Here is a 27,715-nt window from a genome sequence, read left to right as displayed (position 1 = left end):
AGGTAAGTACTTGTGCTCGTATTCAGCCTGCTAAAAAGTGGTAAAACACTAACACTGGTACTTTTGGAACATTTAGGGTGATTAGATCCATAGATGTGTTGTTTTTCCGGAAGTGGTATCGTTTGGTCATGGCGTCGAGCTTGACAGGCTGGTCCCACCATCGCACACCGCCACAACAGCTGGGGGAGGATTTCCGAGCCCGTCACAGCGAAGATGGTGGCAGCTCCAGGCGTGTAGATGTTCGTACGCCCGGATAACACGCAAACCAGCAACGAGAGTTAACCCCGCGGATAGATAAAACCGGCGTTTTCGTTTTAGCTCCAGCAAGAGGGTTGTAAAAAAAGGGAGGCGACAAGCGGCTCACTGAAAAGGACCCGCACACACGCTTCAGCGTGCACTCCTGTGTGTATTGGACACACACATACACACGAACTAGTGCCATCCAGACCCCGAGGAGTTGGTTCCGATAAGTTTGCTCTCTGTTGTTGGCTGGTTTTGGATCGTTTTCACAAGGATATGCGCGAGGGTTTCCTCTTTTTTGCTCTGGGGATTTTTCACTTCTTCTTCGCCCAGGGGGGATGTGAAGGGAGGAAATCGAGCTCCAAATAACCGCAGTTCTCACTGTGTCCCCTCTCTAAACGCAGGAAATACGGCCTGGGGAAAAACTTTTTTTGGAGACGGGGTCTGAGGCTGACGGTTTGCATGACTTAAATCTTTACAAGATTTTTACCCTCACCACACCTCTGGAATCCAACGCCGCTGGATATACGGAGAAAAGTCTTCGAATGTTAAATCCTGGGTTGTGTTGTTACTATTGCAAAGAGCTTTGATCATCACTATTTATAGAGCAGCCTCGACCCAGGCTGTTCCTCGTATCTTGTATGTTTTGCCAACTGCGCGCAACAAGTTGCAGTCACTCCCAGTTGAGTCAAAGCGACGCTAATTTGGGCCAGTGGTTGGTATTTTCAGCGCTTCTCTTTTCGGATTACGCTCTCGGAATAGCACATACCTCTCCCAACCCTCTTTGGAAGGTAGCGGGGGCGGAGGGGGGACACACGGAGGAGATCCGGAGCGGGAGTTCAGGAAAGGACGGGGCTGGATCTGTGGGAATAGGCCTGCCTGTCTGCCAGGCCTCGTATGCGAGCTGGATTCTGGTCATGGATTGGGCTCTGAAATTTTGCTGTCAGGAAGATTTATAAGACTAAAGATGGAAGGAATGAATGCACGGAAATCCAATTGTCCAGCACGCTGCTTGAGAAGGAATGCAGAAGGTAAAATTGCCTGACCCAGAAACGAACTCTTTTTGTTCTATTTTGAAGACTGGACTATTATATTTTTGAATCTTTACACCGCGTCGCATTTTCCTAACTTTTCATCATGCTGCTGCAGAGGTGGAGTTTTTAAGAGGCTACAGAGTGAAGGTGCCATTTGTTGCAGAGTTCCAAGGGACCGTTTCAAATTTTGTACACATCACCAAGACGCATGACAGCCTACATCTGGATGTGCTTTTGCAACGCCACCATGGATGATCAATGTTGGAGATGGACTGATTAGTGACTGCTGTTTTACTGTGGAGAAACTCAGTCTGAAGCACAAATGCTCTTTGCAGAGTGATTCTTGTGATGTGAGTGATGACGCAAATCCAGGGTCTCATCATGAGCAGCTCAATAAGCTGGAACGGTATGAGTGAGCTTTTCAGCCTCTGTGTGCGGAGTAAAGACGTCTGCGCCTCATGCTCAGCACTGTAAGTGTGACTATTCCAGCGAAAACACCTTTGAGCCCCTAGCCCCTATCCTTCCCTCCCCACAGTGCCACATGTGAACACGCAGCGCCCACGCAACACGTCTAATTGCCTGAGGACCATCCAAAGCTATTAATATTTAACTCCACTCCCGCACCCCTCCTTTTCCCGCGTCAATATGGCCACGCTGCAACAGCACCGGCAGCTTCTCACGCACACCACAGAAGTGAGTTGCAATTCCAACAGAGATGGAGATGTGACCGTACGGATTACTAAGAGTATGCTGACGCCACCCGTGCAACAGCATGAGCCGGTTCGTCCCGCCACCATTGCCGGAGGAGTCCGAGGCCGTGAGGATAGAAGTAAAATGAACCCTAACCTCCACAAATACAGTATTTCCTCCAGCTGCAGCTCCGCAGACTCTAGACTGGCTACGACCTCCACAACGAGGGTGCACACGAAGGCACCGCCACTGTTTGAGCGCTCCGCTGCCCAATGCTGGGACCCCAAGTTTGACTCCCCCATCCTGGAGGAGGCGTGCCAAGAGAGGTGCTTTCCTCAGACTCAGCGGCGTTTTCGATATGTCCTGTTCTACCTGGCGGTGGCTGCTGTGCTCTGGGCCATTTATTTTACCGTCAATAGTGACCGCTGCAACCCCGTGACTTTCCTGGCTCCCACGGCCTCCTTTTTAGTGCTCCTAGCACTCCTCTTCTTGTTCACCTTAACTCATTACTACGCGCAACTGTACAACCAAACATCGTTGCTCCTGATTGCAGTTACCTTCGCCATCACTTTGGCCCCGCAGATACAGACCGCCGGCTACACTGAGCTAGAGTGGGCTCACCATGCAAATGCTTCATACCATTTTCCAGATTTGCCTTTGTCCCCTTGTATCTCCCCAGTGGCTACCTTTTCTTTGTGTATCGAGGTCCTCTTGTTGTTGTACAGTGTTCTCCATGTGCGTCTGTATGCTTCGGTGATGCTGGGGTTCTTATATTCGATATTATTTGAGGCATTAGGGTGGCTACCATTGCTTCACAGAAGCTATGATGCGACTGAACGGGAGACGAATTTGGGGAGTTCCGGCTCCAATTGGGAAACAGACACTCTCCGGTGGCTGGCTCCCGCCAAAGCGCTGCTTCACTTGTGTGTCCACGTCATCGGTATCCACTTGTTCATTATGTCAGAGGTGCGCTCCCGCAGCACCTTTCTCAAAGTGGGCCAGGCCATCATGCATGGCAAGGACCTTGGGGTGGAGAAGGCTTTGAAGGAGCGTATGATCCACTCTGTCATGCCTCGACGCGTCGCAGACGAACTAATGAAGCAGGGTGACGACGAGGGCGGCGGGAGTGAGAACTGTGGCAAGCGTTATTCCTCTGGTACCTGCTCTGCGTCAGCTGTCTCAGTGGGCAGTGGAGGAGGTGTCGGTGGAGCTTCGCCATCACAAAATTCCACCGGTCCCAAGAACTACCCACATAACAACCACAAACCCAAGAAGACCTCCATCCCACGAGGACAGATAATATTTCGACCTTTCAACATGAAACGCATGGAACCTGTTAGTATCCTTTTTGCGGATATTGTGGGCTTCACGAAAATGTCTGCCAATAAGTCTGCACCGGCCTTGGTCGGTCTACTCAATGATCTCTTTGGACGCTTTGACCGTCTTTGTGAACTAACCTGTTGTGAGAAGATCAGCACCCTGGGTGATTGTTATTACTGCGTCGCAGGTTGCCCTGACCCTAGACCTGACCATGCCTACTGCTGTGTGGAGATGGGTCTTGGTATGATCCAGGCCATCGAACAATTTTGCCAGGAGACATGTGAGACTGTCAGCATGCGTGTCGGTGTCCATACCGGCACTGTTCTGTGCGGGATTCTTGGAATGAAACGCTTCAAGTTTGACGTATGGTCCAATGATGTCAATCTGGCTAACTTGATGGAGCAGCTTGGTGTGGCGGGCAAGGTCCATCTGTCTGAAGCCACTGCTCAGTTCCTGGATGACCGTTACAAGCGGGAAGATGGCCGAGTGGTGGAGCGAGCCGGGGAGAGTGTGGTGGAGAAGCTGAAGGGTGAGTAAATGTTTAACTCTTATTTTCTCCGGATGCACTTTCAAACGATGAGGGTTTAACATCTAATTGTCTGACTATGTGAACCTTAGCCCTTGGTCACCAAGGCTTGAGTTGGGTCACTGCTTTCTTCCACAGCACTGAAGTATGTTATCTAACTAGTTTGTCTTGTTGAAACGATCCAGCAAGAGATCATGGTGATCACATCAAGAGATTGGAGCACCCCTAACAGGCACATTTTGCATTGCGTTGGTGGAATGTGCCTTAGTGAATTAAACAGTCAAGTCCATTTTTTTGTGCAGCTTGGATAGGACCCTATTTGAATGGTAAATGTGTTTCCTTTGAGAATAGAATCAGGCACCCAATAGACAGGATTGATTTGTAAATAAAAAGTCTGGTGACGTGTACTTTAGCCACAGTACAGTATGTTTAGACCTGGGAAATACAGATAAGATGGATCCACTGGGCAACACTGTCTGTTGTTTTTTTAATTGTTACATTTTTGAACTGTATGCAAAAAAAGGGGGGGGGGGCATTGAGAAGGGACCGCTGATGTGGGGAATCCCCCTTCCAGGATGGCCATGCTTCAATGGATGCAGAGTGGGTTGGTCTTCATGCAGCATGCTTATTTCTGACTAAATTAGGATCAAACTCATTACTTCAGTGTTCATTCATTTTTTGGGGGGTAATTACACATGATATTTTTCAAAAGTAAAATATGTACCATGGTTCAACCAAGGTTGTTTTTCAACTGATCTCATGAATATTCATCCACATAAATTCGCCAAGTTTTCGACTTTCGTTTACATCACTGACCTGTTTATATCAACAAATAGCGATTTCGAGTAAACTGTAAACATATGCTGACAAATTACTGTTGGATGAACTGGAAGGATACCATGCAAATAGTGAAAGTAAATTTAAAAAAACAAAAACAAAACATTTTTATGGACATGCAGTCAGATGAATTGGTGTTTTGGAGACAATTTTTATCTGTTTTTTCATCCTTGTAGAAGTTAGTTATCTCTGTGTTTTAAGCTTTTTAGGCTTGGTTAAATTCTGGATTTTTAATAAATGTGTATTGTAATTTTTCCACATTCAAGGCCTGAATCCCGAAATATCAATGTACACACAGAATGCATTTTGCATTTATTCACTTGTGTAAACAGGTGCATGCCCGCATGTACTTTTGTGCCTCCACAGGCCCATTCTTCTTGTTGCAGTGGGAAGTCCATGCCCTCCAGTTGGTTAGTCTGCCAACTCAAACGTGTCACCTAAATATGCAATAGCAGCTGACAAGATAGATTGATGGATAGAGCCTTAACTGTAACCAGGCAAATCCCCTACCCCACGCCGGCTTTGATATTTCCCTCCCGTTAACTCTTTGACTTTCAAAATTGTTTACCTAATAAATCATTTCTTTTAGATGTTATGTCGGAAGTGGGCTAGTTTATAGGGACTAGGGTCTCGTTCGGACAAATACTGCATACTGACGTGGCAACCAAAATGGCTCACCATTTTAAGTGCTTCAGCTCTCGAGCCATTTGCCATGGTTTTCTTGATAGTGACCAAAAATTGCTTACTTGATAGCTATGGCGTTATATTGTAAAAAGCAATGCTTTTAAGCATCCCCTGTTTTTTTTTTTTTGTGCCTGTTAGTCACACGATACACATTCAGTGGTAGCAGGCATTAAAATGAATTAGAAATTGAAGAGAACAATGTGCTCTCATAATTTTTTTTCCATGAGAATGTGCTCTGTCTTGAACTTACAGAAAATCTATGACTGTTAGAAGAATCTATGAGCAAAATTGTATCATGTTTAAAGTTTCATTTATTTGGGCACATCGAAGCGTTTGGGTGCATATCCAGCACCCCCAAATGCCTACACACAAAGGCGCCGGCAACCTGGCCGGAGGGCTGTTGAAGTCCACAATTAGCACGTGGGCGACCACAGGGGAGAAGGCGAAACTCTCCACAAAAGGGGAATGAATAATTCGGGAACAGCGGTTGAGCAACAAAAGACGAGTTGAGAACACCCGTCGCGCCCAGACGACATTGACCATCCGCAAAGTCTACAACATGCTAATTCGATGTAGACCAGAAAGAAAAGGCGCCAATGTACTGATGGTTCAAGTTTGAAAAACAGGTAACCAATCACTACCGACGGCCGGACCGGGGGTGCGGCATGCAAATATCGGGGGCAGTGTTTTTCTTGTATTTTGCATATGTTACAATAAAATGTAGAACTCGCGGAGACGGGACTTTGAGTGTGATCGCGGAGCAACAACCGTAATAATTTCAACACTCAAGAATCAGTTTCTTTGGAGGGAATGTTGAGTAGTTTTTCTGCAGTATTTTATATTGAAGCATTTTTATTAAACACCCATTTTGAGGAGTATGGTTGTGAATACTGTTTGGCATTTGAAAAAAAAATCATGAAGCCGCTTCAGGTCTCATAGTCTTGGCAGTCAGCACTCTGACTTACTCTTACATAGAATGGAGCTTTTGTTGATATTATTAGTTACACAGCATTGTGAAAATAGCCTTTTCCCTCCATTTATGCAGTGCTGTAACTTGTTAATTATATGGGTGGGAATCTTTGTGCAGCTCACAATTCGATAATCATTACAATTCTGTACCAAGAGCTCAATAGTATTTTCAAACTGTAACAAAAAGAGGTGGCCCCTATTTACAAAAATATGAAGTTTACTTTAGACTACCGGTACTTACCTAGCACAGAATCCAATTGACAAAACATAAAAACATAATTTTAAAAGTGCTTTCATCCGGCCATTGCTACAAAAATTAAATATAAACATTCTGTCCATGGCGACAGTGTCGTGAACACAGCATGTGCTGCAGAGATGCCTGCAACAGTTACGTCAGGCACATGATGCAGTGTGGTCACCTGTGCGAGTACAAAGAGGCCTTAAAACGTATTTTTCTTTCTTTATTTGAAGTTCCCAGGTTTTATGGAACTCTCATTTTCTCTCCTCTACATCTGCATAATGTCCAATTTTAAAAATCTGCTCGACACATTTAACATGGTTTGTCATTCTCCCTCCTCAGGAATGTGCTGAGTCTAGTTGGTGTTTGCAAGTGTAAGTGTGTGCGTGTGTGTGCGCGTGCGTGTGTGGGTGTGTGGGTGCGTGTGTGTGTGTGTGTGTGTTGAGTGCCGATAAGCATGGCCATCCTGCCCCAGCTTGATTATGTCATACACACATTGAAATGCAATTTACACTCTATTTTGATCCGCACATTTATTTTATGTGCCATATGTCGATATATGATATATTTAGCAGCTGGAATATTATTTCAAATGTAACTCACACAATGTTAACAAATGGGCTGCCGGCTCGTTATTAAATCAAGTGGAACATGGGGTGTTGATGTGGATGGAATTTACTCTTTTTTTTTTTTTTAATCAAGTGCTTGCACAAAATAGAATCATCTGGATCTAGATACATTTTTTTAAGTACACAGTCTACTCAAACTGAGAAACCTTCAGCAGGGGCAACAGATGGGAGAATCCCACTGCAATGGATGTCGAGTGGGCAATTTTTAACACACAATATGATGCGATACAATATTAGGTAAAATAATGTGAAAGTCCATTCAATCAGATGAAGCTCTGCAGGAAGACGCCTTGCGTGAGTGTGCTGCAGGTGCACTGACCTACAGCGATAGATCATTATATTCAGCTGCCAAAGTGCTATGGCAAACTGTTTGCTGCTGAAATGGGATGAAAAGAACCAGTTGAAAAAACAAACCCGACGCACCATACATTCATTTGTCTTTCGCTGTCGCTGTTAAAGTCGCAGGACGAAAACAACCAAATTGAACAAAAGTAAAGCTTCATCGTCGGATTATTATTTCCAATAATGTGCAGATAACCACTGTGGTATAGATAACAACTTTATTTATCATAGAATAAAACATGCTATGACAATGCATTGTTTTTCTCAGGGTTTTTGTTTTCCTGATTATGTAACATTGTCATACGCATTCCGTTACTTCCACTCTAACCCTGTTTAAGATACAGTGTCACTGAGTCGGCACGGGTCGGAGACTTTACTGGATTTGACCCGTGTGCCACTAACTGGGAATGGCCTGTACTCTGCTGTACACAGAATGCACAGCCGGCTTTGTACTTGAGTTGTGCTGGATTAATTCATTCTAAATAACATATATATGAAGACTGTTTATTAATTGATGAGTTTCCTATCCACTGGTTTGTACAGCAGACGTCCCTGGAAGAGAAATTGAATAATGTTATAATGGTTCTATCACTTGTATCGAAATAAAACAATGTGGTTGTGTTTAACATTGCCCTTATTCTGCTTTCAATACCACACAAACTGGCAAAAGATGTGGTTGTGCTCTGGGATAAGCCAGGCACAATAGCATAAAGCAATTGAATTGCACTAGACAGAGGTGTGTTTTTTTTGTTTTTTGTTTTTTTTGCATTTAATCTTGATTTGATTTTTGGGTGAATCGAGACAAGGTCGTGCATCTCATGGATATGATCACAGTTGTAAACAGTCTAAGTGAGATTAGTTCACATTTGTGAGCGATGGTTCATTTTATAGGTGGTAACAGTTTTACAGGACGTGCATAGTGCATTTGATAATAAAGACATGTACACATTTTTTGATGATGAGTGGGATGGCACAATTCTCCTTGATACTCAAACCATAGTGACAGGCTTTTTAATGCTGTGAGCAATTTTTATGAGTTTCTAGACTGCCTTGAAACATACGCACAAGTGAATTGTACTTCTTGATGTAAGAAAAAAATAGTATTTTGTGGTGCCTTTGAAATAACCACTTAAAGTAGTATTTGATGTTTTTGGATAAGGGAGACTTTTGTCTTTAAAATTGGTCGACCAAAAAATGTCAGGGAAAGGATCCTGAAGCGTACTGGACAAAGAGAGGTGCTAGAAAACTGATGTGTACTGTGGAAAGACAGACGACTGAGTCATTGGAAAGAAGAGGGAGGAAGAAGGAAGAACAAGTCACATATCTTCTGGTCATGACCTTTTCCCAAGGAATTCCCACAGTCTGTTAGGGTAGCTCGGGGGAGTAATTTTTTTTTTTTATCCTTCTGTCTTAAGAGGACACTTTATGTCTCATCCGAGACGGTGCATTAAAAGTTCACAAGGAGTTGCCATCATCTCAGAGAGTTCTCATGCGTGTTTGCAGGATTACTAGCCCTTTCCTGCAAAGTGCAGAAGCACCTCAGGAGACATGGGGTTTCTTTACAGCTGAGGCAAGGTTGGTCATTTCTCACTCAAGAACTGTCCTTGTACCAAAGAACATGAGAGGCACTTAGTGTGAAGTGTATCACTTACGTGCATTGAACAGCTGTGTGTATGTGTGTGTTTATGAGCGTGACGTAGATGGCGTGTGTCACCACATCTCTCAAGACACCACATTACATCCGACTGCTGCTCTTCTTTGGAAATTTTGATGTTATAGATGGCTGAACGGCCGTGGATATAAATATCAACAAGTGAGACTGTGTGGTGGATTCCATTGCAGTTCCTTTGAAATGTGGTTCTAGGCATTGGTTTTCAGTAGATAATCTGTACAAGTTATTGTAGGTACCGCGACGAAGGCCAACATCAGTCCTTGGGGTACCAACTTTTTAATGCAATATCTAAAGGACATCTCAAGACTTTTCTCAAACGAAGCATCATGATCTGCAATGCAGATCTGAGTGCCCAATTCAGATTTGGTGCCTCTGTATCCGCTTATGTCCCATATTTTGAACACATACTGTATGTAATGGTGAAAGCTTTGAGTGATGTTTAGGTTTAAAATAGGTGTTCTTTGAAGAAAGAAAACAAATCTAATATTTGTTTTGTCTAGGCAGGCTCGTATGTGTGACCCGTAAGTGTGAATTTTGATGACAGTGACAGGATTTTGGAGCTGAACACGGATCACCAAGTTAAAAAAAAGATCACTGAGCCGATCAGAAGATTGACCAACCTCCATCCATGTTCCGATCCGCTTTATCCACACAAGGGGCACGGGGGGTGCTGGAGCCTATCCCAGCTGTCTTCGGGCAGCAGTCAGGCGACACCCTGAACCGGTTGCTTGCTGATTGCTTGATTTAGAGCGTTCAATCAACCTGCTATGCATGTTTTTGTAATGTGGGAGGAAACCAGAGTACCTGGAGCAAACGCACACAGGCACGGGGAGACCATGAAAACTCCACACAGGAAGGCCGGAGCCGGGATCGAACCCACAACCTCTGTACTGTGAGGTCGACGCGCTAACCACTGATTGACTAACTATCAAATCTATTTAAACAGCCTATTTTCTGTACAGTCGACTGCCACTATTTGCGGGGGATTGGGACTGGCCCGGGCCACGAATAGCCCAAATTCACTAATAATTGACACCAATTGAAATGCATTGGGGAAAAAAATAAAAACAATGACACACCCCAAATTCGCATTCAATGCGCTGCAACACATGCACACACATGTACACACAAAAACACACACACACACACATACACACACACACACAATTACTGTAAAAAATTTTGTTGTTTGAATTTAATTAACTTGGATGGTTTGGGCTCTGGAGAGGTTTTACATGTTGCACATTAATAGGCATGACTAAAGCTACAGCAGGTACATATTGAAACAAATCAGAATCACACTGAATCAAATTGAATCGATTCACTCCATTTTAAAACTCATTTTATACCCACGTGAATCGAGAATTAAATAAATTGTGCACACCCCTAGTTGATATATTATTATTTGCTCCCAACTGACGCTTGGTAAATGTACACATTTATACACATGGTGAATGGGAGGTTCGAAGTAGCCGTCTGCACTCAAAGAAAATCAAAAAGCGGAAAGGGAAGCGGAACGGACGGGTATTTGAAGGAGTATCATGTGAGAGTCTCATCCCACGGTTCCATCGGCGTGTCCAAATATGGATTTGGTATTGCAAAAGCGCCTGTTCTCAAGACCTGCCACCAACTGGGCAGAAAACTGGAGGGTAGGAAAGGGAGGGGAGTAGAAAAAACAAGACCTCAGGGAGAAGGGTTAAATTTATAGGAATACATGAAAAATTGAGATTGTAATTCAGGCACAAATATAAGATAGGCAGTGTGAGGTGATGATGGATGTAGGCACGGCAAGGTAACAGAAGTTTCAGTGGATGAAGGTTAGAACGGTACACGGTAGATAATGTAAGTAAAAGTTGGACAATTTTAAGGCCGAGGCTGTGAAGAAAGAAAGCAAGTCAAAATCTATTTTTAGTCTCGGTGCTGTTTACTCTCGGTTCCAGGCAGCGAAAGGAAAGTCAAGAGTGACATAAAAGTTTTGGTTAATACAGTAAGCGAGTTTAGCCATAAATTGTGTGCTCTTTAAATTAACTTGCAACAACAGTTGGGTTTTTGTTCTCAGTGTTGCTAGAACCTTGTCAAGAACCTTTTTAAATCAGGTGCTAAGCTTTTATCTTACTCAAGGAAAGAATGAACTGAATTACGTCTGGGTTTTTTTTTCCATCGTTGGTGAGTTTTAGTTGTCACGACTATGTATATAGTAAGGCGTTAAAAAAAGGCGATCATCTAAGAGAAGTAAACCTTTATTTGTCTCACAATGGAGAAATTCCCAATATAAGGGTAAAATCTGTAACAAAAATATTTATTTAAGGAAAAACAAAGGACCGAACAAGTACAAATAGAAGTTGCTGGCAACAAAGAGCCAGGGAATCAAAACACGAACTGAAAGCGCTTGCAAAAGGCAAGGTAGGAGCGAAATCTGAAATACAGTGGGACCTCTACTTACAAAATTAATTGGTTCTGGAAGAAATTTCTTAAGTAGAAAATTTTGTACGTAGAAACACGATTTCCATGTAAATGCCCTAATCCGTTCCACCCCCCGCCAAAAACAAACAAAAAAAATCAGACAAATGTTTTCCAAAGCATAAAAATGCATTAAAATATGTAACAAATACATGTTAAATTACATTTTTGCACAATAAATTAGAGTTGTGCATAATATAAAAAAAAAGAATACTGTAAAGAATAAAAATGATGGTCATTTAACTTTTAACTGCGTCCTCATCGTTTTTTGTCCTCTTTAGTCCACGTTCTCTTTCAGAAGTGGTTTTTGCCTTGCGTTTTGTAAAGAACTTTTGTCGGCTTTTAACAATCCTTCGAAAATGTCGAAGGCAAACATCAGCAGAGTGAGTGATCGCCTGACTGGTGAACACTTTTTCTGTGTGATTCACATTTATGTAAAACTATCGGAACACCACATGGCCCGAGGGGCAAATGACGAGGACGCTGCATAGACACAGATCTATCTGTCAATCTATCTATCGACACTCAAAGACAGATACAAGGTCCCTCTTAACCAGTGGTATGCCAAGATGATGCTCGGTACTAGCCAATGGCAGAGCAGCTAGAAGTATACAGTATGTTGCGTTCAGGAAACTCGGTGCTGCAACTAGCAGTCCATACTGTATTTTTACCTTTCGTATCTTGAAATTTCTTTCGTAACAAGAGGCAATATTTCCCCGTTGAGGCGTTTTATAAGGAGAAAATTTTGTATGAAGACACCTTCGTTAGTAGAGCTACCACTGTACATAAAATGAGATAACAAAGAGCCAAACACAAGAAACTCAAATCAGCCGAGAATGAGAAGAAAACCCAAATATTTCCAATATATCTATCGGAACAAGAGCAACTTATTTCTATAATTTTATTGAAAGTCTCAAAGTAGACAACATCATTATTCTTGCCTCTCGACCTCAGTTTAAAATATGCCTTGGCTGCAGAAAATACGGTCCTTTGTAAAATTATTTCTAAACAGCACAGCATTTCTCGTTTAGAATTTGTTCCAGCGCAAGTGCGATATGTGCATGCGTGGTAGTCAGAAGTTAGAGAGTGTGCGATAGAATAGTGTTTTTCTGCGGTGCGTGTCTATGGTGTTTATGATCTTCTGGTGCGCATGTGGAATTTCACGGCATGGTTATGCTTGCTCTCCATTCATTCTTTTCTTCATTCATTCATTTCTTCATTCATTCATTCAAGTGAGAGCATTTTTTGAACACCAGTGTGACTTTACGTGTGAATATGAAAGATCATTGTTGTCTTGTTTTCTAATAAGATACGTGGGGTAAATATATTGCTACAACATTGCACTACTTTAAATGAGTCCTAAAAGGAAATGTCAATTTTGTCTGTCTTTCTGTCTGTCTGTGTGCATGCACGTGTGGGTTAGAACATACCATATTCCTTCAGTCAGACAAGCGGATGATGCATACGGTACTGTATTTCCTTATGGGTGTCTTTTGCCAGGACTCATGTCATCTTGCTGCTTGTTGGTGATCCCACAGTAAGGCCTGCTGCTGGTATAAAAGATGAGAATATCTGCTGGGTCGATTCTACTTGCTGACTCAGATAAAAATGTCTTTTGTCACGTGTCAAGACTCATTTTAATTTTAGGACGATAAACAAGAACTGACAAAGAAAGACAAAGAACTGTGGTAAAAGTTAGTGATGGATATTGGTTCCGCCATCAACAATTTGCTGTTCTGTTGTTTGCAAACTTAAAACAGGGAACAGAATTTCAATGTCACGCATTGACTGACTTTATGATTTGTGTGGTTGAATTGGGCAGCTGAGTGTGTAAACTTGATTTGGAAACCAGCAGGACAAATGGCTTAAATGATTTTCTAAATGGTTATGATGCTGTCTGGAAAATGTAATTGGTAGTGGCTAACCACACACATAAAACATATTTGCAAACACATTTGTTTCACTTTGTTTTTTTAGTAAAAATTTAACAAATATACTCTAGTACACAAACTTTTTCATGAGCACGCCCACTCAGCATCAGACTGACGCACATGCTACCACGTGCGGATCCACAGAATGTTTGTCACATCTAAAACAGGCCGAACCCTTAATAAAATATGTTTCCTTGGAGTACATTCATTCGATTTATAATGGGGAAATGGGGTTCATCTCTTTTTGTTAGGGTAAAATAAAGTAAAAATGTATTGACCGAAGGCACTATCCATATTCTCCTAAAAATAATCAAGTGTCAAAAATATTTGAAAAATTGATTTTCAAATGTATACAAAACGTCAAGTCAGATGAATGCCAAGTCAAAGTCGAGTCTTTGAGGAGTTTTTGTCAAGCAAGTTGCAAGTCAAAATTATGGGTGTGCAAAAAAATCTATTCACTCAACTATCGGCATTCAAGACATCAGTGTTAAAGTTCAGAATCGATTTTCATGATTTTTCAAAATGCAAAGGTGAAGCTCCCACTTTCCTGCACCTTCCGCAGATGGCAGCACAGAGCCGATGTGTTGTGGCGTGCTCTTTCTGAAATCAATGTCAGAAGTCAGAAAGAGTGATTGACTTTCATCTGGCTGCATTGACTGAAGTACATGATTAAACTTATGTATTGTTTTACGGTTTGTAAAGCAAAATGTTCTCACATCTCGTTCCATAGCATATTTTTTAATGAAAGCAAAAGCTCATTTATTCCGTCCTTCAAATTCAAATTTTGGAAACAAAAGTGCTATCCGCTTTAGTGTTGTGCTGCAGAGTGCAGACACTCAGACTGCGTTGCGTGTTACTGTCACTCTTACAATAATCATCTTCATAAAACCTTGAAAGGTTACATTGTGTCGGATAAAATAAGCTATTGCGCCTCAATTTGGCAAGATCTTTGCACTTCAGGATGATGTTCTCATTTTGTTACCATGAAAAATTCAGGAAATGAGCAAATCCGGTCTTTTTCAGCTTATACTGATCAGCTGACTCCGCGCATGCAACCACTTTGTAGCACATTCAGATGTAAGAGCCCGAAGGCCATCGAGTTGGGTTAGTAGTGTGTATTTGGACAGGCTGATACCGCTATAATCCACTGTTTGCGTATTTCCTTGTTGGTCCTACAGTGGTGTGAACGTGATCTCTGGGATGATGTGTCAACAGAGTTGGGGAAACAAGCAGAGTTGCATTACCACGTGCTTGTAATACAAAGTTGAAATCAAAGATTTTTTTTTTCTTACTGCATCTCCACAGGCTTGAAAACCTACCTGATCTCAGGAAGGAAGTTAGGACACGATGTGCAGTACGGCTGTTCTCAGATGGAAACTGACTTTGTTGGGATGAGCCTGCCCGCTTGTACACAGTACCATGCTCCTGAAATCATCCACGGAAGTGACCAAGCTGCTGAACCCTTGCTGCCCAACCAACCACCAGACAAGACAGCGGTAGGTTGTAATAAAAATTGAGTACAGTTTTGGCCATTTGTTCCCATTGGAGTTCCAACATTATAACCATTCATATCTTTATCTGATCATAACCACGCCAGGAGTACATTGGGTCAATTCCCAATGGGACTGGCTGGTTTATGGGCGGCTGAGGGCAACAATGGAATGCTGAATCTTTCATGGCGCTTTATAAAGTGACGATCATTCATTAACTACTGCTCATGTAGAAAAGGCCAGCAAGTATTTTTTTCTTTGAGATAAATATATGAACAGTTATTACTGCTGGCTAGCTGATGTGGCTAAGTACGCCATGGAGTTGCTCCAAAGTCAGTAACCATTGCCTCCATGGCTGTGAACAAGCGACACATCTGACAAGTATCGTTCTCACAAAGGGATGATGAGGAAAGATTAAGAAGTCATGCTAATTGCTAAGCTAACCAAAATTGGCGCGTAATTGTGAACACACCGGAATTACAGTGCATCTGAAAAGTATTCAGAGTTTCACTTGATACATATTTTGTTACACGACACCGTAATCCCAAAATGAAATAAAATTGCATTTGTATATTCTGCCGACTTGTAAAATATCCTTATTAGTCTGGATCACAGACAGCTATTGGTGAAAATCATAACCTGAAGCTACATCTCAATACAACAAGATAATTCTTATGACCCACACTGACCAAAAGTAAATAAAGTCCAGAAGCCAAACCATTGACGTGTGAAGTTTTCTGTTCTCCAGCAACCATCTGTTTCCCGCCTTGAGGTCAGTTCTTCAGCAGCAGAGCAGAGTGATGAAGTAGCTGCCCAAAACGGCTGCCAGGATGAGCACAAGATTAACAGTGCTAAGGTGCTGCTATACCTGCAACAGTGAATGTGTCTGTCACTCCTTCAAGACGACATCCATCATGCCCATGTCTTTGTATCTTTATTCTCTTTGTCGTCTGTCTCCAGTTCATTCCAGGTAACAGCCTCAGGACGGCCAATGGCCTCCTGAGCCCCACACTGGATGATCCAGTGAGGGCAAGTCAGAGCTCTTTGGGCGACATACTCCAGGAGAAAGAGAAGAAGACGAGCACGAGCACGATGACCGGCGCCAATGTTGCCATGGCAGTTGGCGCTGGACCACCGGGGACAGGCATGGAACACTCTGCCCTTATTCAGCTGCGCGACAAGAACATTCGAGAAAAGAGCGACGTCCACTTTGTCGATGTTATCAGAGAGGACAGGTGAGCAAGTGGAATTTGTCAGCTGCCAATGCCAGTGAAGCATGACTTAATTTGCTTAGCAATGGTGAAATGTTCTGAATCAGGGGTCACCAACCATTTTGAGTGTGAGATACTTCTTGTGCACTGATTGCGCGAAGGGCTACCAAATTGCTGCACGTCTGAAACAACATATTTGCTCAACTTACCTTTAAAAATATTAGTATGTGTTCATACTTATTCATACTTAATGATATTTATTGTCAGACTCTCATCACGTTAAAGATGTCGCATAATACTGCCAGTGTGTGCATTTCTAAATGATTATTTCTACAACATTCCTAGAAAATCACAATGTCCTCGCACTAGTGAGCTATTTTTGAACATCCCGCTGGCTACTCATGTGGTCCTTTGGTACCATGTTGGTGACCTATGTTGTAAAACAATGTCATTATTCTCCGTTTTTGATATTGTAGCTTAAGAAAATAAGGTCAGACTATTGAGAAATAATCCACTTTCTATCGCCCATGTTTAGGGCTCCTTCATTCAGGTCACAGTGTGAGACAGACCTGATAACCACTATAAGTCATGCTATCCAATAGTAGGCAGACTTTCTGTGAAAGAAATGTCCCATTGCAGATTCTAAATTGTGAGACGAATAAGGTGTTCTTATCTTAAACATATTACCTCTGAATTTAATACGGCTGAAATTCTAGTTTTTTAAAATATCGTACGGCACCCGTTGCCAGCATTTAGCGGCGGCCCCAGTGCTAGCGAGCACTGGCAGTGTCTTCAATATTATTGGTAGTGTTCTGTTTTCTCTGTATATAATACATATTTGGTATTTCTCTCCTGTTTCCAGTCTGATGAAGGATTATTTTTTCAAACCACCCATCAACAAGATCAGCCTCAATTTTCTAGACCAACCCCTGGAGACAGCATATCGCAGCAGCTACAAAGACGAGGTGCAAACACATCACATCACTTGCGTAAACACCAAGAATTTTCCACGATGTGGAGAAGTGATATGAAAATGTGTCATTATTATACTCTGTGTGTGTGTGTGTGTGTGTGTGTGTGTGTGTGTGTGTGTGTGTGTGTGTGTATATATACACACACACACACACTTATATATATATATATCTATATATATAAAATATCGTCTCCTCATGCTGATGTTCTCACTTATTTCCAAGTAGAAGGCCCAGTCAAGGTTGGCCCGACAAGCTGAAAGAAAAGCCATGATTCTCCAAGTAGCTTGCAAGATGTCACAAGCGTGTGGCCCCCTGCTGTTGCGCCAGTGTTCCTAAATAATAGATTCAGTCATTTTCGCTGTGTGTAATTTGTTGCAATAGGGAGAACTGGCATGTCAGAGAAAGTACAGTGTTCTGTGAGAGTTTCAAATTTAGAACTCAGGACATTTTGATTCTGCCTTATCAGAGATGTAGTAGTCTGGCATGAGAATGGCCATTTGACAAAAAAATCCCTAATACATTTAGCAGAAAATTATCAAGTGTTGTTTTCACCACAATTGTAATTATTCAGATGTTACCAACTGCTGTTTCATGACAGCCTCATATTAGGCTGCCATAAGCATTTGCTATAGTTTGCATTCATGAACCTTAGTTTTTCATAGCTGACTTCATGTCGTTCATCTTCAAACCACATCAAGTGAGAATGCATAAAGACTGCTACTGCTTGTTGCACCCAAGTAGTTCACGCTCTTTCTAAAAGATTAATTAATGAATTAAGCTGTCCTTATGGACCTCGCCAGTCTGACATAAGACAAAACTGGTGGTGTGAACTGAAAGATGAAACTGGCATATGTGGTAAATGGTCTTTCACTTATAAAGCGCTTTTTCACCAGTTAAGGCACTCAAAGCGCGTCACGCTGACTTCACATTCACTCTCATACTAATAACGCGACATCGGGATAGGGTGAGGGGTTAACTATCATGCTCGATGACACTTTGACATCATTAAAAGGAATGCGGATCGAAACCACAATCTTTGCGTTGGGAGACGACCACTCGACCGCTGAGCCATGCCACCCCATTATTTTTTGGTTATTTTACATATCAGTCTTTAACGCTTTCCCTGTTTGCTTGACAGTCACATTTGTCTCTTTACAAGCAAAGCAAATACAAGTTTTTTTTTCTTTTTCTTTCTTTTTAACAAATGTTTTTGCTTGGAACATTTTGAGGTTTGACCTCTTTAGGTGTCCTATTTCCAAGCAGACTTGAAAGTAACATTGAAGGTTGAATGGCCTATTTTTATGTTCCTAATTTTGCTTTTTAAAATGTTCCAGTGACCTGAATTACGGGTTTTTCGAGATAGGAGCCATCATCATTTGGACAGTTTTTTTGCTCTGACTTGTGAGCTCAAACTTGAGATACGTGCACTGTATGGTGGCAGTCAGCCCAACTGTACACAATAAGTAACAGTAGCTAATATTACAACATTGCTGGATCACCCACATTAGCAGTAGAAGGTTCCCTGATGGCCACATAGCTGCACTGTAGTACTGTATACTGTCCTGCCTCCCGGTGGCCAAGGCGGGCACAGCACATTGAATTGGATTGCTGCATGAAATCATCCATCCATCCATCCATCCATTTTCTGATCCGCTTATCCTCACAAGTGTTGCCGGGCGTGCTGAAGCCTATCCCAGCCGTCATTGGGCCGTATGCGGGGTACACCTTGGACTGGTTGGCAGCCAATCGCAGGCATTAAGTCATTATGGCCAAACTCTTTAAATCTTTACATTCTATGTGTTTATTTGATTGTGCTGTTTTTAAAAATAAATAAACTATACTACAATTTTTGCTTTCTAAAAATACAAACACATTTTTTTGTTTTGGGAGAGAAGCTGGTACAAATTAACGGCATTTGCATTCATTTCAATGGGAAAAGATGATTTAAGATCGCAGTGTTTTGAATTACGAGTAATGTGTAAAATATACCTGTATGTGGTTTTCAGTCAACATACTTGAAAACTGTTAGATATGTTTTACATATTTCAGCATTCGTATAGGTCGTTCATATACAGCAAGGAAGCACGCGTGATGCTTGTTGCAGTGAGATGGACTTTCAGGCTGAGTCAAGCCATTCACTTCTCTCATTCTTCTCCTGTAGGTGAAAAACCAGGTCCAAGAACAGACCTTTGCAAGCTGCACGTTCAGCTCTTTCCTTGACGTTCTTTTGAGCTGTTTTGTCTTCTTGGCCCTCACGCTGGCATGTTTCCTCCCCCCACTGGTGAGCTCAGCCACTGTCAGCCCCCCATCTTCTGCGTCGCTTGCTGTGGCCCCTCTGGCCGGCCTGTTGGAGCTGGCCTCTTTGGTGCTCTCAATACGGTGAGCCTACTTAAATACAATAGATCAGAGGTCACCAATGTGGTGGCCGTGGGCACCAGGTTGCCTCCAAGGACCACATGAGTAGCCTGCAGGCCTGTTGTTAAAATAACTCACCAGTGATGGAACGTGGTGCTTTTTTTAAGAATGTTGTGTAATGCAGAAAGAATGTCAATGTCAGCAACACAAATACAGTTAATAAAAGGGAATGTCTGTCTGTGAGAGAAGTTAATCCCGTTCGATAATACCATCTGCTTTGGTTTGTTTTGTGGGTGTGATGTTTAATTCGTCCATCCATCTATCCATCTTCTATACCACTTATTCTCACTCGGTCCATCCCAGCTGACTGTGCCAGTTTCAGTAGATGGCAAATATTACTAAATGTTCTATTAGTTGTAATCATAGTCTACACTTAGTTATAAGTCTTGACCCAAAGCAATAATAATGAAAGCAATGAAAACACGGTTTAGGTTAGTCAGAAATATGTAGAAAGTAATCACAGGATAAGTAGGTGCAATGACAATATTAGTGGATTCTGGAAAAGGGGGGATGTGTGCTCTGAAGTGAGACTGATCACAGTATGTAAAGGGAGCAAAATAAAATTTAGCTCATGTCGAAAAATGGTGGTCATCATGAGTGACATCAACCAAAACAAACAGTTTCCCCCTCTACATGACAACCGTGCAAATTGTTTTGAAAAATCTTTGCTTAAACCAGTCTTTTCCAAAATTGTGCAGTGACAAAAGCAAAGAATGTTTTGAGAACAAATGAGTTTGATACCATTTCCGTGAATGAGACTGAGTGACTTTCCTCTCCTGTAGCATGGCCTTCTATCTGGAGGAAGTGATGAGCTGTACCCATTCCCTGCTTTTGGTGGTATCGGGCTGGGCCGCTCGTCACATAATTGGGGCAGTGTTGGTCTCCCTACCGGCTGTTTCGGTCTTGTCCCACCTGACCTGCGGTGTCCAGCTACCTCTCCAGGTAAACCAGGGTTGATCTAATCTGTGTGACAAATGACCACTCAGATCTAGCATTGAACGGGTGGGACTAGCGGGCGTAGTTGTAAATATAGCAAAAACATTTAAATCATTAATGGAATTCTATAATGGTAACAGGCATTTTCGGGAGTCTCGACATCGCTAGCTAGCTATCTGCATGCTGCAGTCACAGAAATAGGCAAAGTAATAGTGACGCAGTAACAAACACGTGCTGGATAACCACCGATGCAGACAAAGGTGCTCCGTTTGTTGTACAGTCTCGTCGGAGTGGGACTAGCCAAATATCTTCAAAAATGTATAATATATTTAGAAGCACATCTCTGAATGATCTTTACAAGTTATTTAAGAAGTTACTACCGGCAATTGTTTAAGTTGAAATCTGTTTTTACCCTCTTTCCTCTAGCTGACAATGTTCTTGTGCTGTGCCACTATCATCGCCATCATCCAGTACTGTAACTTCTGTCAACTCAGTTTTTGGATGCGTTCGATTCTGGCCACTGCTTCTGGGATCACCATGTTGCTGTTACTGTACAGCCCTATGCACAGGTACTGGTACATACTCTCTGCATGTGACAATTGTATCACGTCTACTGTAAAAGTCAAATATTGAGAGGTTTGAAGGGGCATTGCACTGTCATGGTCATGGAGGAGGATATGCATGCCAAGATGTTTTTTTTCTCCTGTGCATGTAGGCTGCAATTAAGAAAATTCTCCTGTTAAATGTTTTAGCCCTGCGACCGCTACATCTCAGCTAAATTGTGCAAGTTTTGATGCAAAAGGATACACTGTTTCTTCCTTGAAGTCTTGTCAGTTTTTCTCAGTCAAAATCTTTATTTGTAAAAAGTATAATTCTATATTGTGTCATTAGTGTCCTGGTTTGTTTGTTCAAACAAAAGTGTGTGTGTGTGTGTGTGCGCGCGCACGTTACGTGACTGCAGTTCTGATTGACAACACTTTCTCTCTTTTAGCTCCAGTAATCACAACTTAGCAGTTCATGGGTGAGTGTCTCCATGGGAACAGAGGTGTATGATGGACCAGTGACATTTCCAGGGTCAACAGGCGTAATGGCATGCTTTTCAGTTTTCATAACTGCAGCTTTCAGCTGGCTTTTACTTTGTCTTATTATTATGCGCAAGCCCTCTGTCCTTATCTCTCTCCCTGTGCAACAGCAGTAATGGCTGCAAAATGTCACTTGTGTTGGTAATGACACCTGCAGCCTGCACTGTCGATCTACCAAACACGTCCCTATTGGGGTATTGTGGTACACTTGAGATAGCTGATCTTCATGGACATTTTCACAGAATTGTGTGCTTCTGTCTTTATCTTTTCACAAGATTATGATATCAGTGATGATGATGGTTGATGAAAATTGACAATTTTGGGGAACAAAAACAATCAATCACAGTATTACCTTCTAAAACAATTGCCCAAGTCCCTTTTTTATTTGATTTTTTTTTTAGAAAACACGAAAAAGTGAACCACATTCTGATAATCTTCTACGTATTAATAATTTCATTTTAGACCGAATGATCTGTTTAACTATGGATGCAGTCACTTTTAGCTGAGGTGGCCAGCATCTGAGAAATTTAAGGCAAAAAAATCAACTTTTTCAAAATTTGACTTTGGACACTATTTTAAGAGGCTGATAATATGAGAGACCTTTACTGCATTTGTATAGATTTTTCAAAATTATACTTTGCTACAGGATGCCAAATTCCTCCTTTCGTCCCCTCAAGTCGCACATGTTGTACCTGTTGAGTTTCAAGGATTCGTCTCTGTCTTGATTCTGCTTTCCATGTATTTTGTCCTTCAGATCAAACATCTCCATATCCCCAAATGTTGGGTCAACTTCACGGTCAGACCAGGACCCTTCTCTAAGACCTCATGATCTTCTGGTGCCAGAAGCGGTTCTTGCCTTCTTTCTACTTCTTCTCCTTGTGTGGTTCCTAAACCGGGAGTTTGAGGTCAGCTACCGTTTGCATTACCATGGCAACGTGGAGGCTGACAAGCACCGCTCCAAGATTCAGACCATGCGGGACCAGGCAGAGTGGTTACTTGGCAACATAATCCCCATCCATGTTGCTGACCAGCTCAAGGTTTTTGTCAATAATGTCACACAAAAATGGCTGATTCTTTTATAGTTCTTCCTTAAACTCCAAAACGTTTTAAACGTATCACTTTTCATCGATAGCTATTTGTCCTAGACATCTAGAAATGTTCATGCAGTAAAACTTCTAAGTCCAAACTTCTGATGCTTTGTTTAATTGTCCCCAGGTAACACAGAGCTACTCCAAAAACCATGACAGTGTGGGTGTGATCTTTGCCAGTATCGTGAACTTTAGTGACTTCTATGAGGAGAGCTACGAGGGTGGGAAAGAGTGCTACCGTGTTCTCAATGAGCTAATTGGGGATTTTGACGAGCTCCTTCGAAAAAACGAATTCAAGAGCGTGGAAAAAATCAAGACAATCGGCTCCACTTACATGGCGGCATCTGGACTGAATGTCCAGCAACTGGGGGAGAATGAAGAGGACGCTCCGCACGCTCACCTGAGGGCGCTTTTCAACTTTGCCCTGGAGATGATGGGCGTACTGGATGACTTCAACAAGAACCTGCTGGGCTTCGGTTTCAAGCTCCGCATCGGATTCAACCACGGCCCACTGACGGCGGGGGTGATCGGCACCACTAAGCTGCTGTATGACATCTGGGGAGACACGGTCAACATTGCCAGCCGCATGGACTCCACTGGTGTGGAGTGTCGGGTGCAGGTGAGCGAAGAAAGCCACGCTGTGCTCAGTGCCATGGGATTGGACTTTGATTACAGAGGTACTGTGAATGTGAAGGGAAAAGGCCAAATGAGGACCTTTCTGTTCCCTAAAAATGGGGACTGCATGTGCCAAGATCAACAGGAGCTCAATGCCAGGGAAGGACCCTCGCCAGCGGCATCATTGACAAACACTCAATCAGCTGTTGCCCAGGCAACCGTCCCCCAGCCTCCCTCCTCTCCGTCCACATTTCCACCATCTTTACCATGTGTGGTAAGGTCCAAGACCATCTCGGCTTCGTCCGCAGAAGTGGGGAAGGAAGGCTATAGGGACCCTTCACACCAAGCTGGGGAATCATCCACCAAAGACCATCCCTTCCTTCATGCCATCTCTGACCCCGTAGCATCAGAAGGTGCGCAAGTGCCCGCTCAGGTGCAGTCACGTGGCAAGGATGCAGATGAGCTAACAAGACTCAATGAGGAGTTTTACGCCCGCCTCTGATCCTCTTTATCCCCCCATCCCATTTTTTGTTGTTGTTTCATTTGGTTTTTGATTTATCCCTCTGCTGCCCTGAGCTGCTATCACTCCAAGTTATTGCTGGTCCAGGCAATATGTCCCTTCCTCTTGGCAAGTCATGAAGAAGAGGAAAATGGTTGAGGTAAAAGAGGAAAAATCGCTACATACATTGTTAAATGGAATTTAATGTTGCAGTAGACTGAATTTGTGTTGAGCACAGAAGAGAAGAAGGATGATGGGCAAAAGGGGCAAAACCATATTTTGTTGTTGTTTTTTTAAAATCACATTATTATTAAGTGCCTTCAGGACTAGAGCCGAACAAATTTGAATACTGAACAAAGGTTAACAGTCTTTGTGTATGTGTGTGTGTGTGGGTGTGTGTGTAGTGTGTGTGTGTGTGTGAGTGAGTGAGTGTTTTTTTTAGCCCATAAGTAGACACTGAGGTTTCTTACACAACACTTTCATTTTCAGTGCAAAAAAAAAATTAACAATTGTTGTGCCATATCATTCTAACTTGATCTTGAGCTTACGGGGAAATAATTCTAGATTCATAATAATAGGTGCCAGTGCAGCATTACAGGATGAGCAGGGAACTATGGGAAGAATGAGGGAATTACATGAAGCAGTGTTAACTTTTTCTATGTTTTCTACTTTGACATGAGGGCTATATACAGTATTCACTTGTGCTCATGTTTTAAGAGAATATGCTACAAAGCAGGCTGCATAGATTTGATGGAGTTGGAAATGCACATTTAAGCACAGGTCTTGCACAATGTTTTTTTTTTTCCTCGACCACTTATTTTTAGAAGTGAAATAGCTAAAACAAAATGTATTTTCTCTTGCCAAGTAAAATCAAAAGCACAAATATAAAATAACATTTAAATTAGGGCAAAAAGGGAGAACATCACAAATGGCAGGAAGGCACTTTAACTAGACTTGATACTGTGACCCAAGATCTATCTTATGTGCATGAAATACTCGCCGTTGATTTAAAATAGAACTCATTGCCGTTCAAAGGAAACAGTCACACAACAAACTGCACATCTTTGCAGTCTGACTACTTTTGCAAAAAATCCGAATAACAAATGACATCCGTGCTTCTGGTGAACAACTTTAAACAGTCATCTGGTGGTGCCTATGCAAGTGCATGGTATTGAAAAGATTCTAAGTGGAGTGGAGCAGTAAGTACATCTAGTGAGGGGACAATCACTGTGTAGACAGCGATTGTTCACTTTGAAGAAACAAATCACAGAACATTCATTTATTGCCTTAGGCGGGGGGAAATAACACATTGGTCAGTTTGCCTGTCATATTTATTCAATATTTCCATGTTTTCTCTTTTATTCTAGAATTATTGTTAATTGTGTGGGACACAGCCTCGAAATTGGGGGGGGGGGGCTCTACTGCACCGATGGATTTCATATTGTGCCACTTTAATTGTGTGATCTTTAGGTGCGTCATAGCCTCAATTAGTTGATTGTTTTGTGGTGCCTAAAGGTATGAGTGTCTTTTTGAGGAGATTGCTTTTCTGAATGTATGGTAGAAATCTGAGAATAGACGGTTGTATGTTGGAGGTGGGCGGAGGCTTTTGTGCAAATGTATCTGCATTTCTTCTGATAATTGAGAGTTTTACCATTTTTTCACCCCTCATTAACTGCCTGCCTCGGTTAACGTGGTGGCGCACCGCCTGCATCAACCGAAGCACTTGTCTTTTATGCGTGAGAGAGTTTTCCTTGAAGTCAATAATGTTGATATAATCGCTGCAACGAGGCGCAAAAGGAAATCAATCTGCCACTGGGCCACTCTTGGACTGATTGCAGCGGATTGGGCAATAGCCTGCATTGATAAGAGGGTCACTATATCCATGGACTCTGGCAGTCAATATCATACATAGACTTTTAATCCTGCACCATTGTATCCTTTGAAAACAACCCCCCCACACACACAAAAAACAAACAAACAAAAAACTGAAATTCTTTTTGTGTATTTAACTTACGTAATACAATTGGGTGGAACCGGTTCTTCTAAAAATATTAATTGAAGTCACTGCTTGTCATCAATACACAGGATTCAAAAATGCAGAGTTAAGGAAGCTGTCAGAAATGATTTATCGTATTCAGTACCTTAGGCCTTGTGCACTCCAAACTGTACTACTAGTGCCTTCTGAATGAAATACCATTGAGGCTACATCAGTGTGTAGCCCGTGGTTACGCATTACATCACGACAATGCAAGTACATTTCTCTGCGGTATAAAGTCTTTGGAGAAACAATAGTCAGAGTCACACAAAGTGAATTAAGTATGGGTTGGAAGCCTTGTCTTCCTCTTATTTTTTCACTGTCTCTTTTCATCAACTTTTAGCCTCTCAATACAATTGCAGCCAAGCAGAATGAGAATACCGGTACCTGTATCAGGTTGAAGGATCATTTGGCATCAGTTTAATTAAATCGGTGGTGTTGCAGCAAGTCTCTGGAATAGACAAATTCCACAGCTGGGGTCAAAAATATATTTTCAATTTTTTTTTCACATTTGCTTGATCTGTTATACGAATAAAAGTAGAATATACATCATCAAACCTTGCAGGATGCAAGACAAACATGGTTCACAGAGCCTGACTCTGAATGACCCCTCAGGATTTTCGCACCGCACTCTTCGTTTCAGCGTCACTCATTTGGCAAATGTTTTGAATGAATGTACTGTATTGGATAACTCTGCAAACATTGCAAGTCCCGCAGTTTGGCTCATTTAAAGGACACTATTGATTGATAGTGTGTATTGCAAGAGCTGTTTTGCAGAAAAAGTAATGTGGCCTTTGTTTAATACCCCTCACAACCCGCCCCCCCCCTTCCCCCCACACAATGCTTGTTGCATTACACAAATAAGGCACCACATTTTGTTGGGCCAGCAAAATAAGGAACACGCAAAATCAGCATTTGTTAAAACCAATGCAACAACACAATCACAATTTGTCAAATGAATGTGGACACGTTATCAATAATTAACCCTTAATTTTCGTGTATTTGTTTTTTTGTTTTTGTTTTTTAAGTACACTGGGGCAAAAATGAGAGCTGTTTGACAACGCTTTTTCCTTTATGCCTTGGTTTAATGCTCATGAGATGTATTATGTATGTTTTGAGCACGTTATCCATTTTCCTATATCAACACATGATCATTATCTGTATACATTTTGCACACAGCACTCAATGTTTGTACATATGCAATCAGTTTGTCGCGTAATTGTTTTTATACATGAGCATGTGTTGGATTTTGCCATAAAACTATGAAAAAGAGACGCCTATTCTCGCAAATGATTCATTGCGTGCCTATTTGAGTGTGAATGTTATAATTTTCATGACTCCGTATTTTCCAGTATGATCGAAATAAACCTGCAAGCACACTAAATTGTTGTGGACACTGTATAAAGATGTTTGGGGGTCAATTATGAGCATTACAGCTTTGTTTTATGATAAAATGATAAGTCCCCGACCCCTCTATATGTACAGAGATTATGTATAAAACAGTTTGACCAAATTATTTTCTGCCTGAATTTTACAAACTTAGATGTGGTTCTTGCTGTTGATTGCTGTTTTTTTCCAGCAAAGTATGAAAACAGACAATTGGTTGGTTGGTTTATTTCATTAAAAAACATTTGACTATACAGTAACATTCCACGAACAGACAAGTATGAGATTATATTCTGAAATAATGATTGCCAACTGGAAAACAAGACCCCCAAATGTGTCTCAGGCTCATGTTGGTCCAGGGTGGACATACCACAAATGACAGGGGGTCCTCGGTTTACATCTGTATGACGTT

General features: G+C 42.0%; 1 protein-coding gene across 1 annotated transcript; it reads left to right on the top strand.

Moving 5' to 3' along the window:
• Nucleotides 1–27,430, top strand: adcy9 (adenylate cyclase 9). The gene is made up of 12 exons (XM_052084839.1): nt 1–3,813; nt 14,878–15,068; nt 15,811–15,918; nt 16,023–16,297; nt 17,136–17,238; nt 19,409–19,626; nt 20,445–20,604; nt 21,025–21,167; nt 21,590–21,619; nt 22,435–22,717; nt 22,896–24,282; nt 24,313–27,430. Exons 1-11 carry the CDS (start codon nt 1,920–1,922, stop codon nt 23,883–23,885), a joined length of 4,395 nt encoding a protein of 1,464 aa, XP_051940799.1. The 5' UTR covers nt 1–1,919; the 3' UTR covers nt 23,886–24,282; nt 24,313–27,430.
• The last annotated feature ends 285 nt before the right edge of the window (nt 27,431–27,715 follow it).

Source organism: Hippocampus zosterae, chromosome 13, assembly GCF_025434085.1.
Source record: "Hippocampus zosterae strain Florida chromosome 13, ASM2543408v3, whole genome shotgun sequence".
NCBI classification, from domain to species: Eukaryota; Metazoa; Chordata; class Actinopteri; order Syngnathiformes; family Syngnathidae; genus Hippocampus; species Hippocampus zosterae.
The sequence above is the reverse complement of the archived record's forward strand: the minus strand, read 5'-3'. Positions and strand labels throughout refer to the sequence as shown.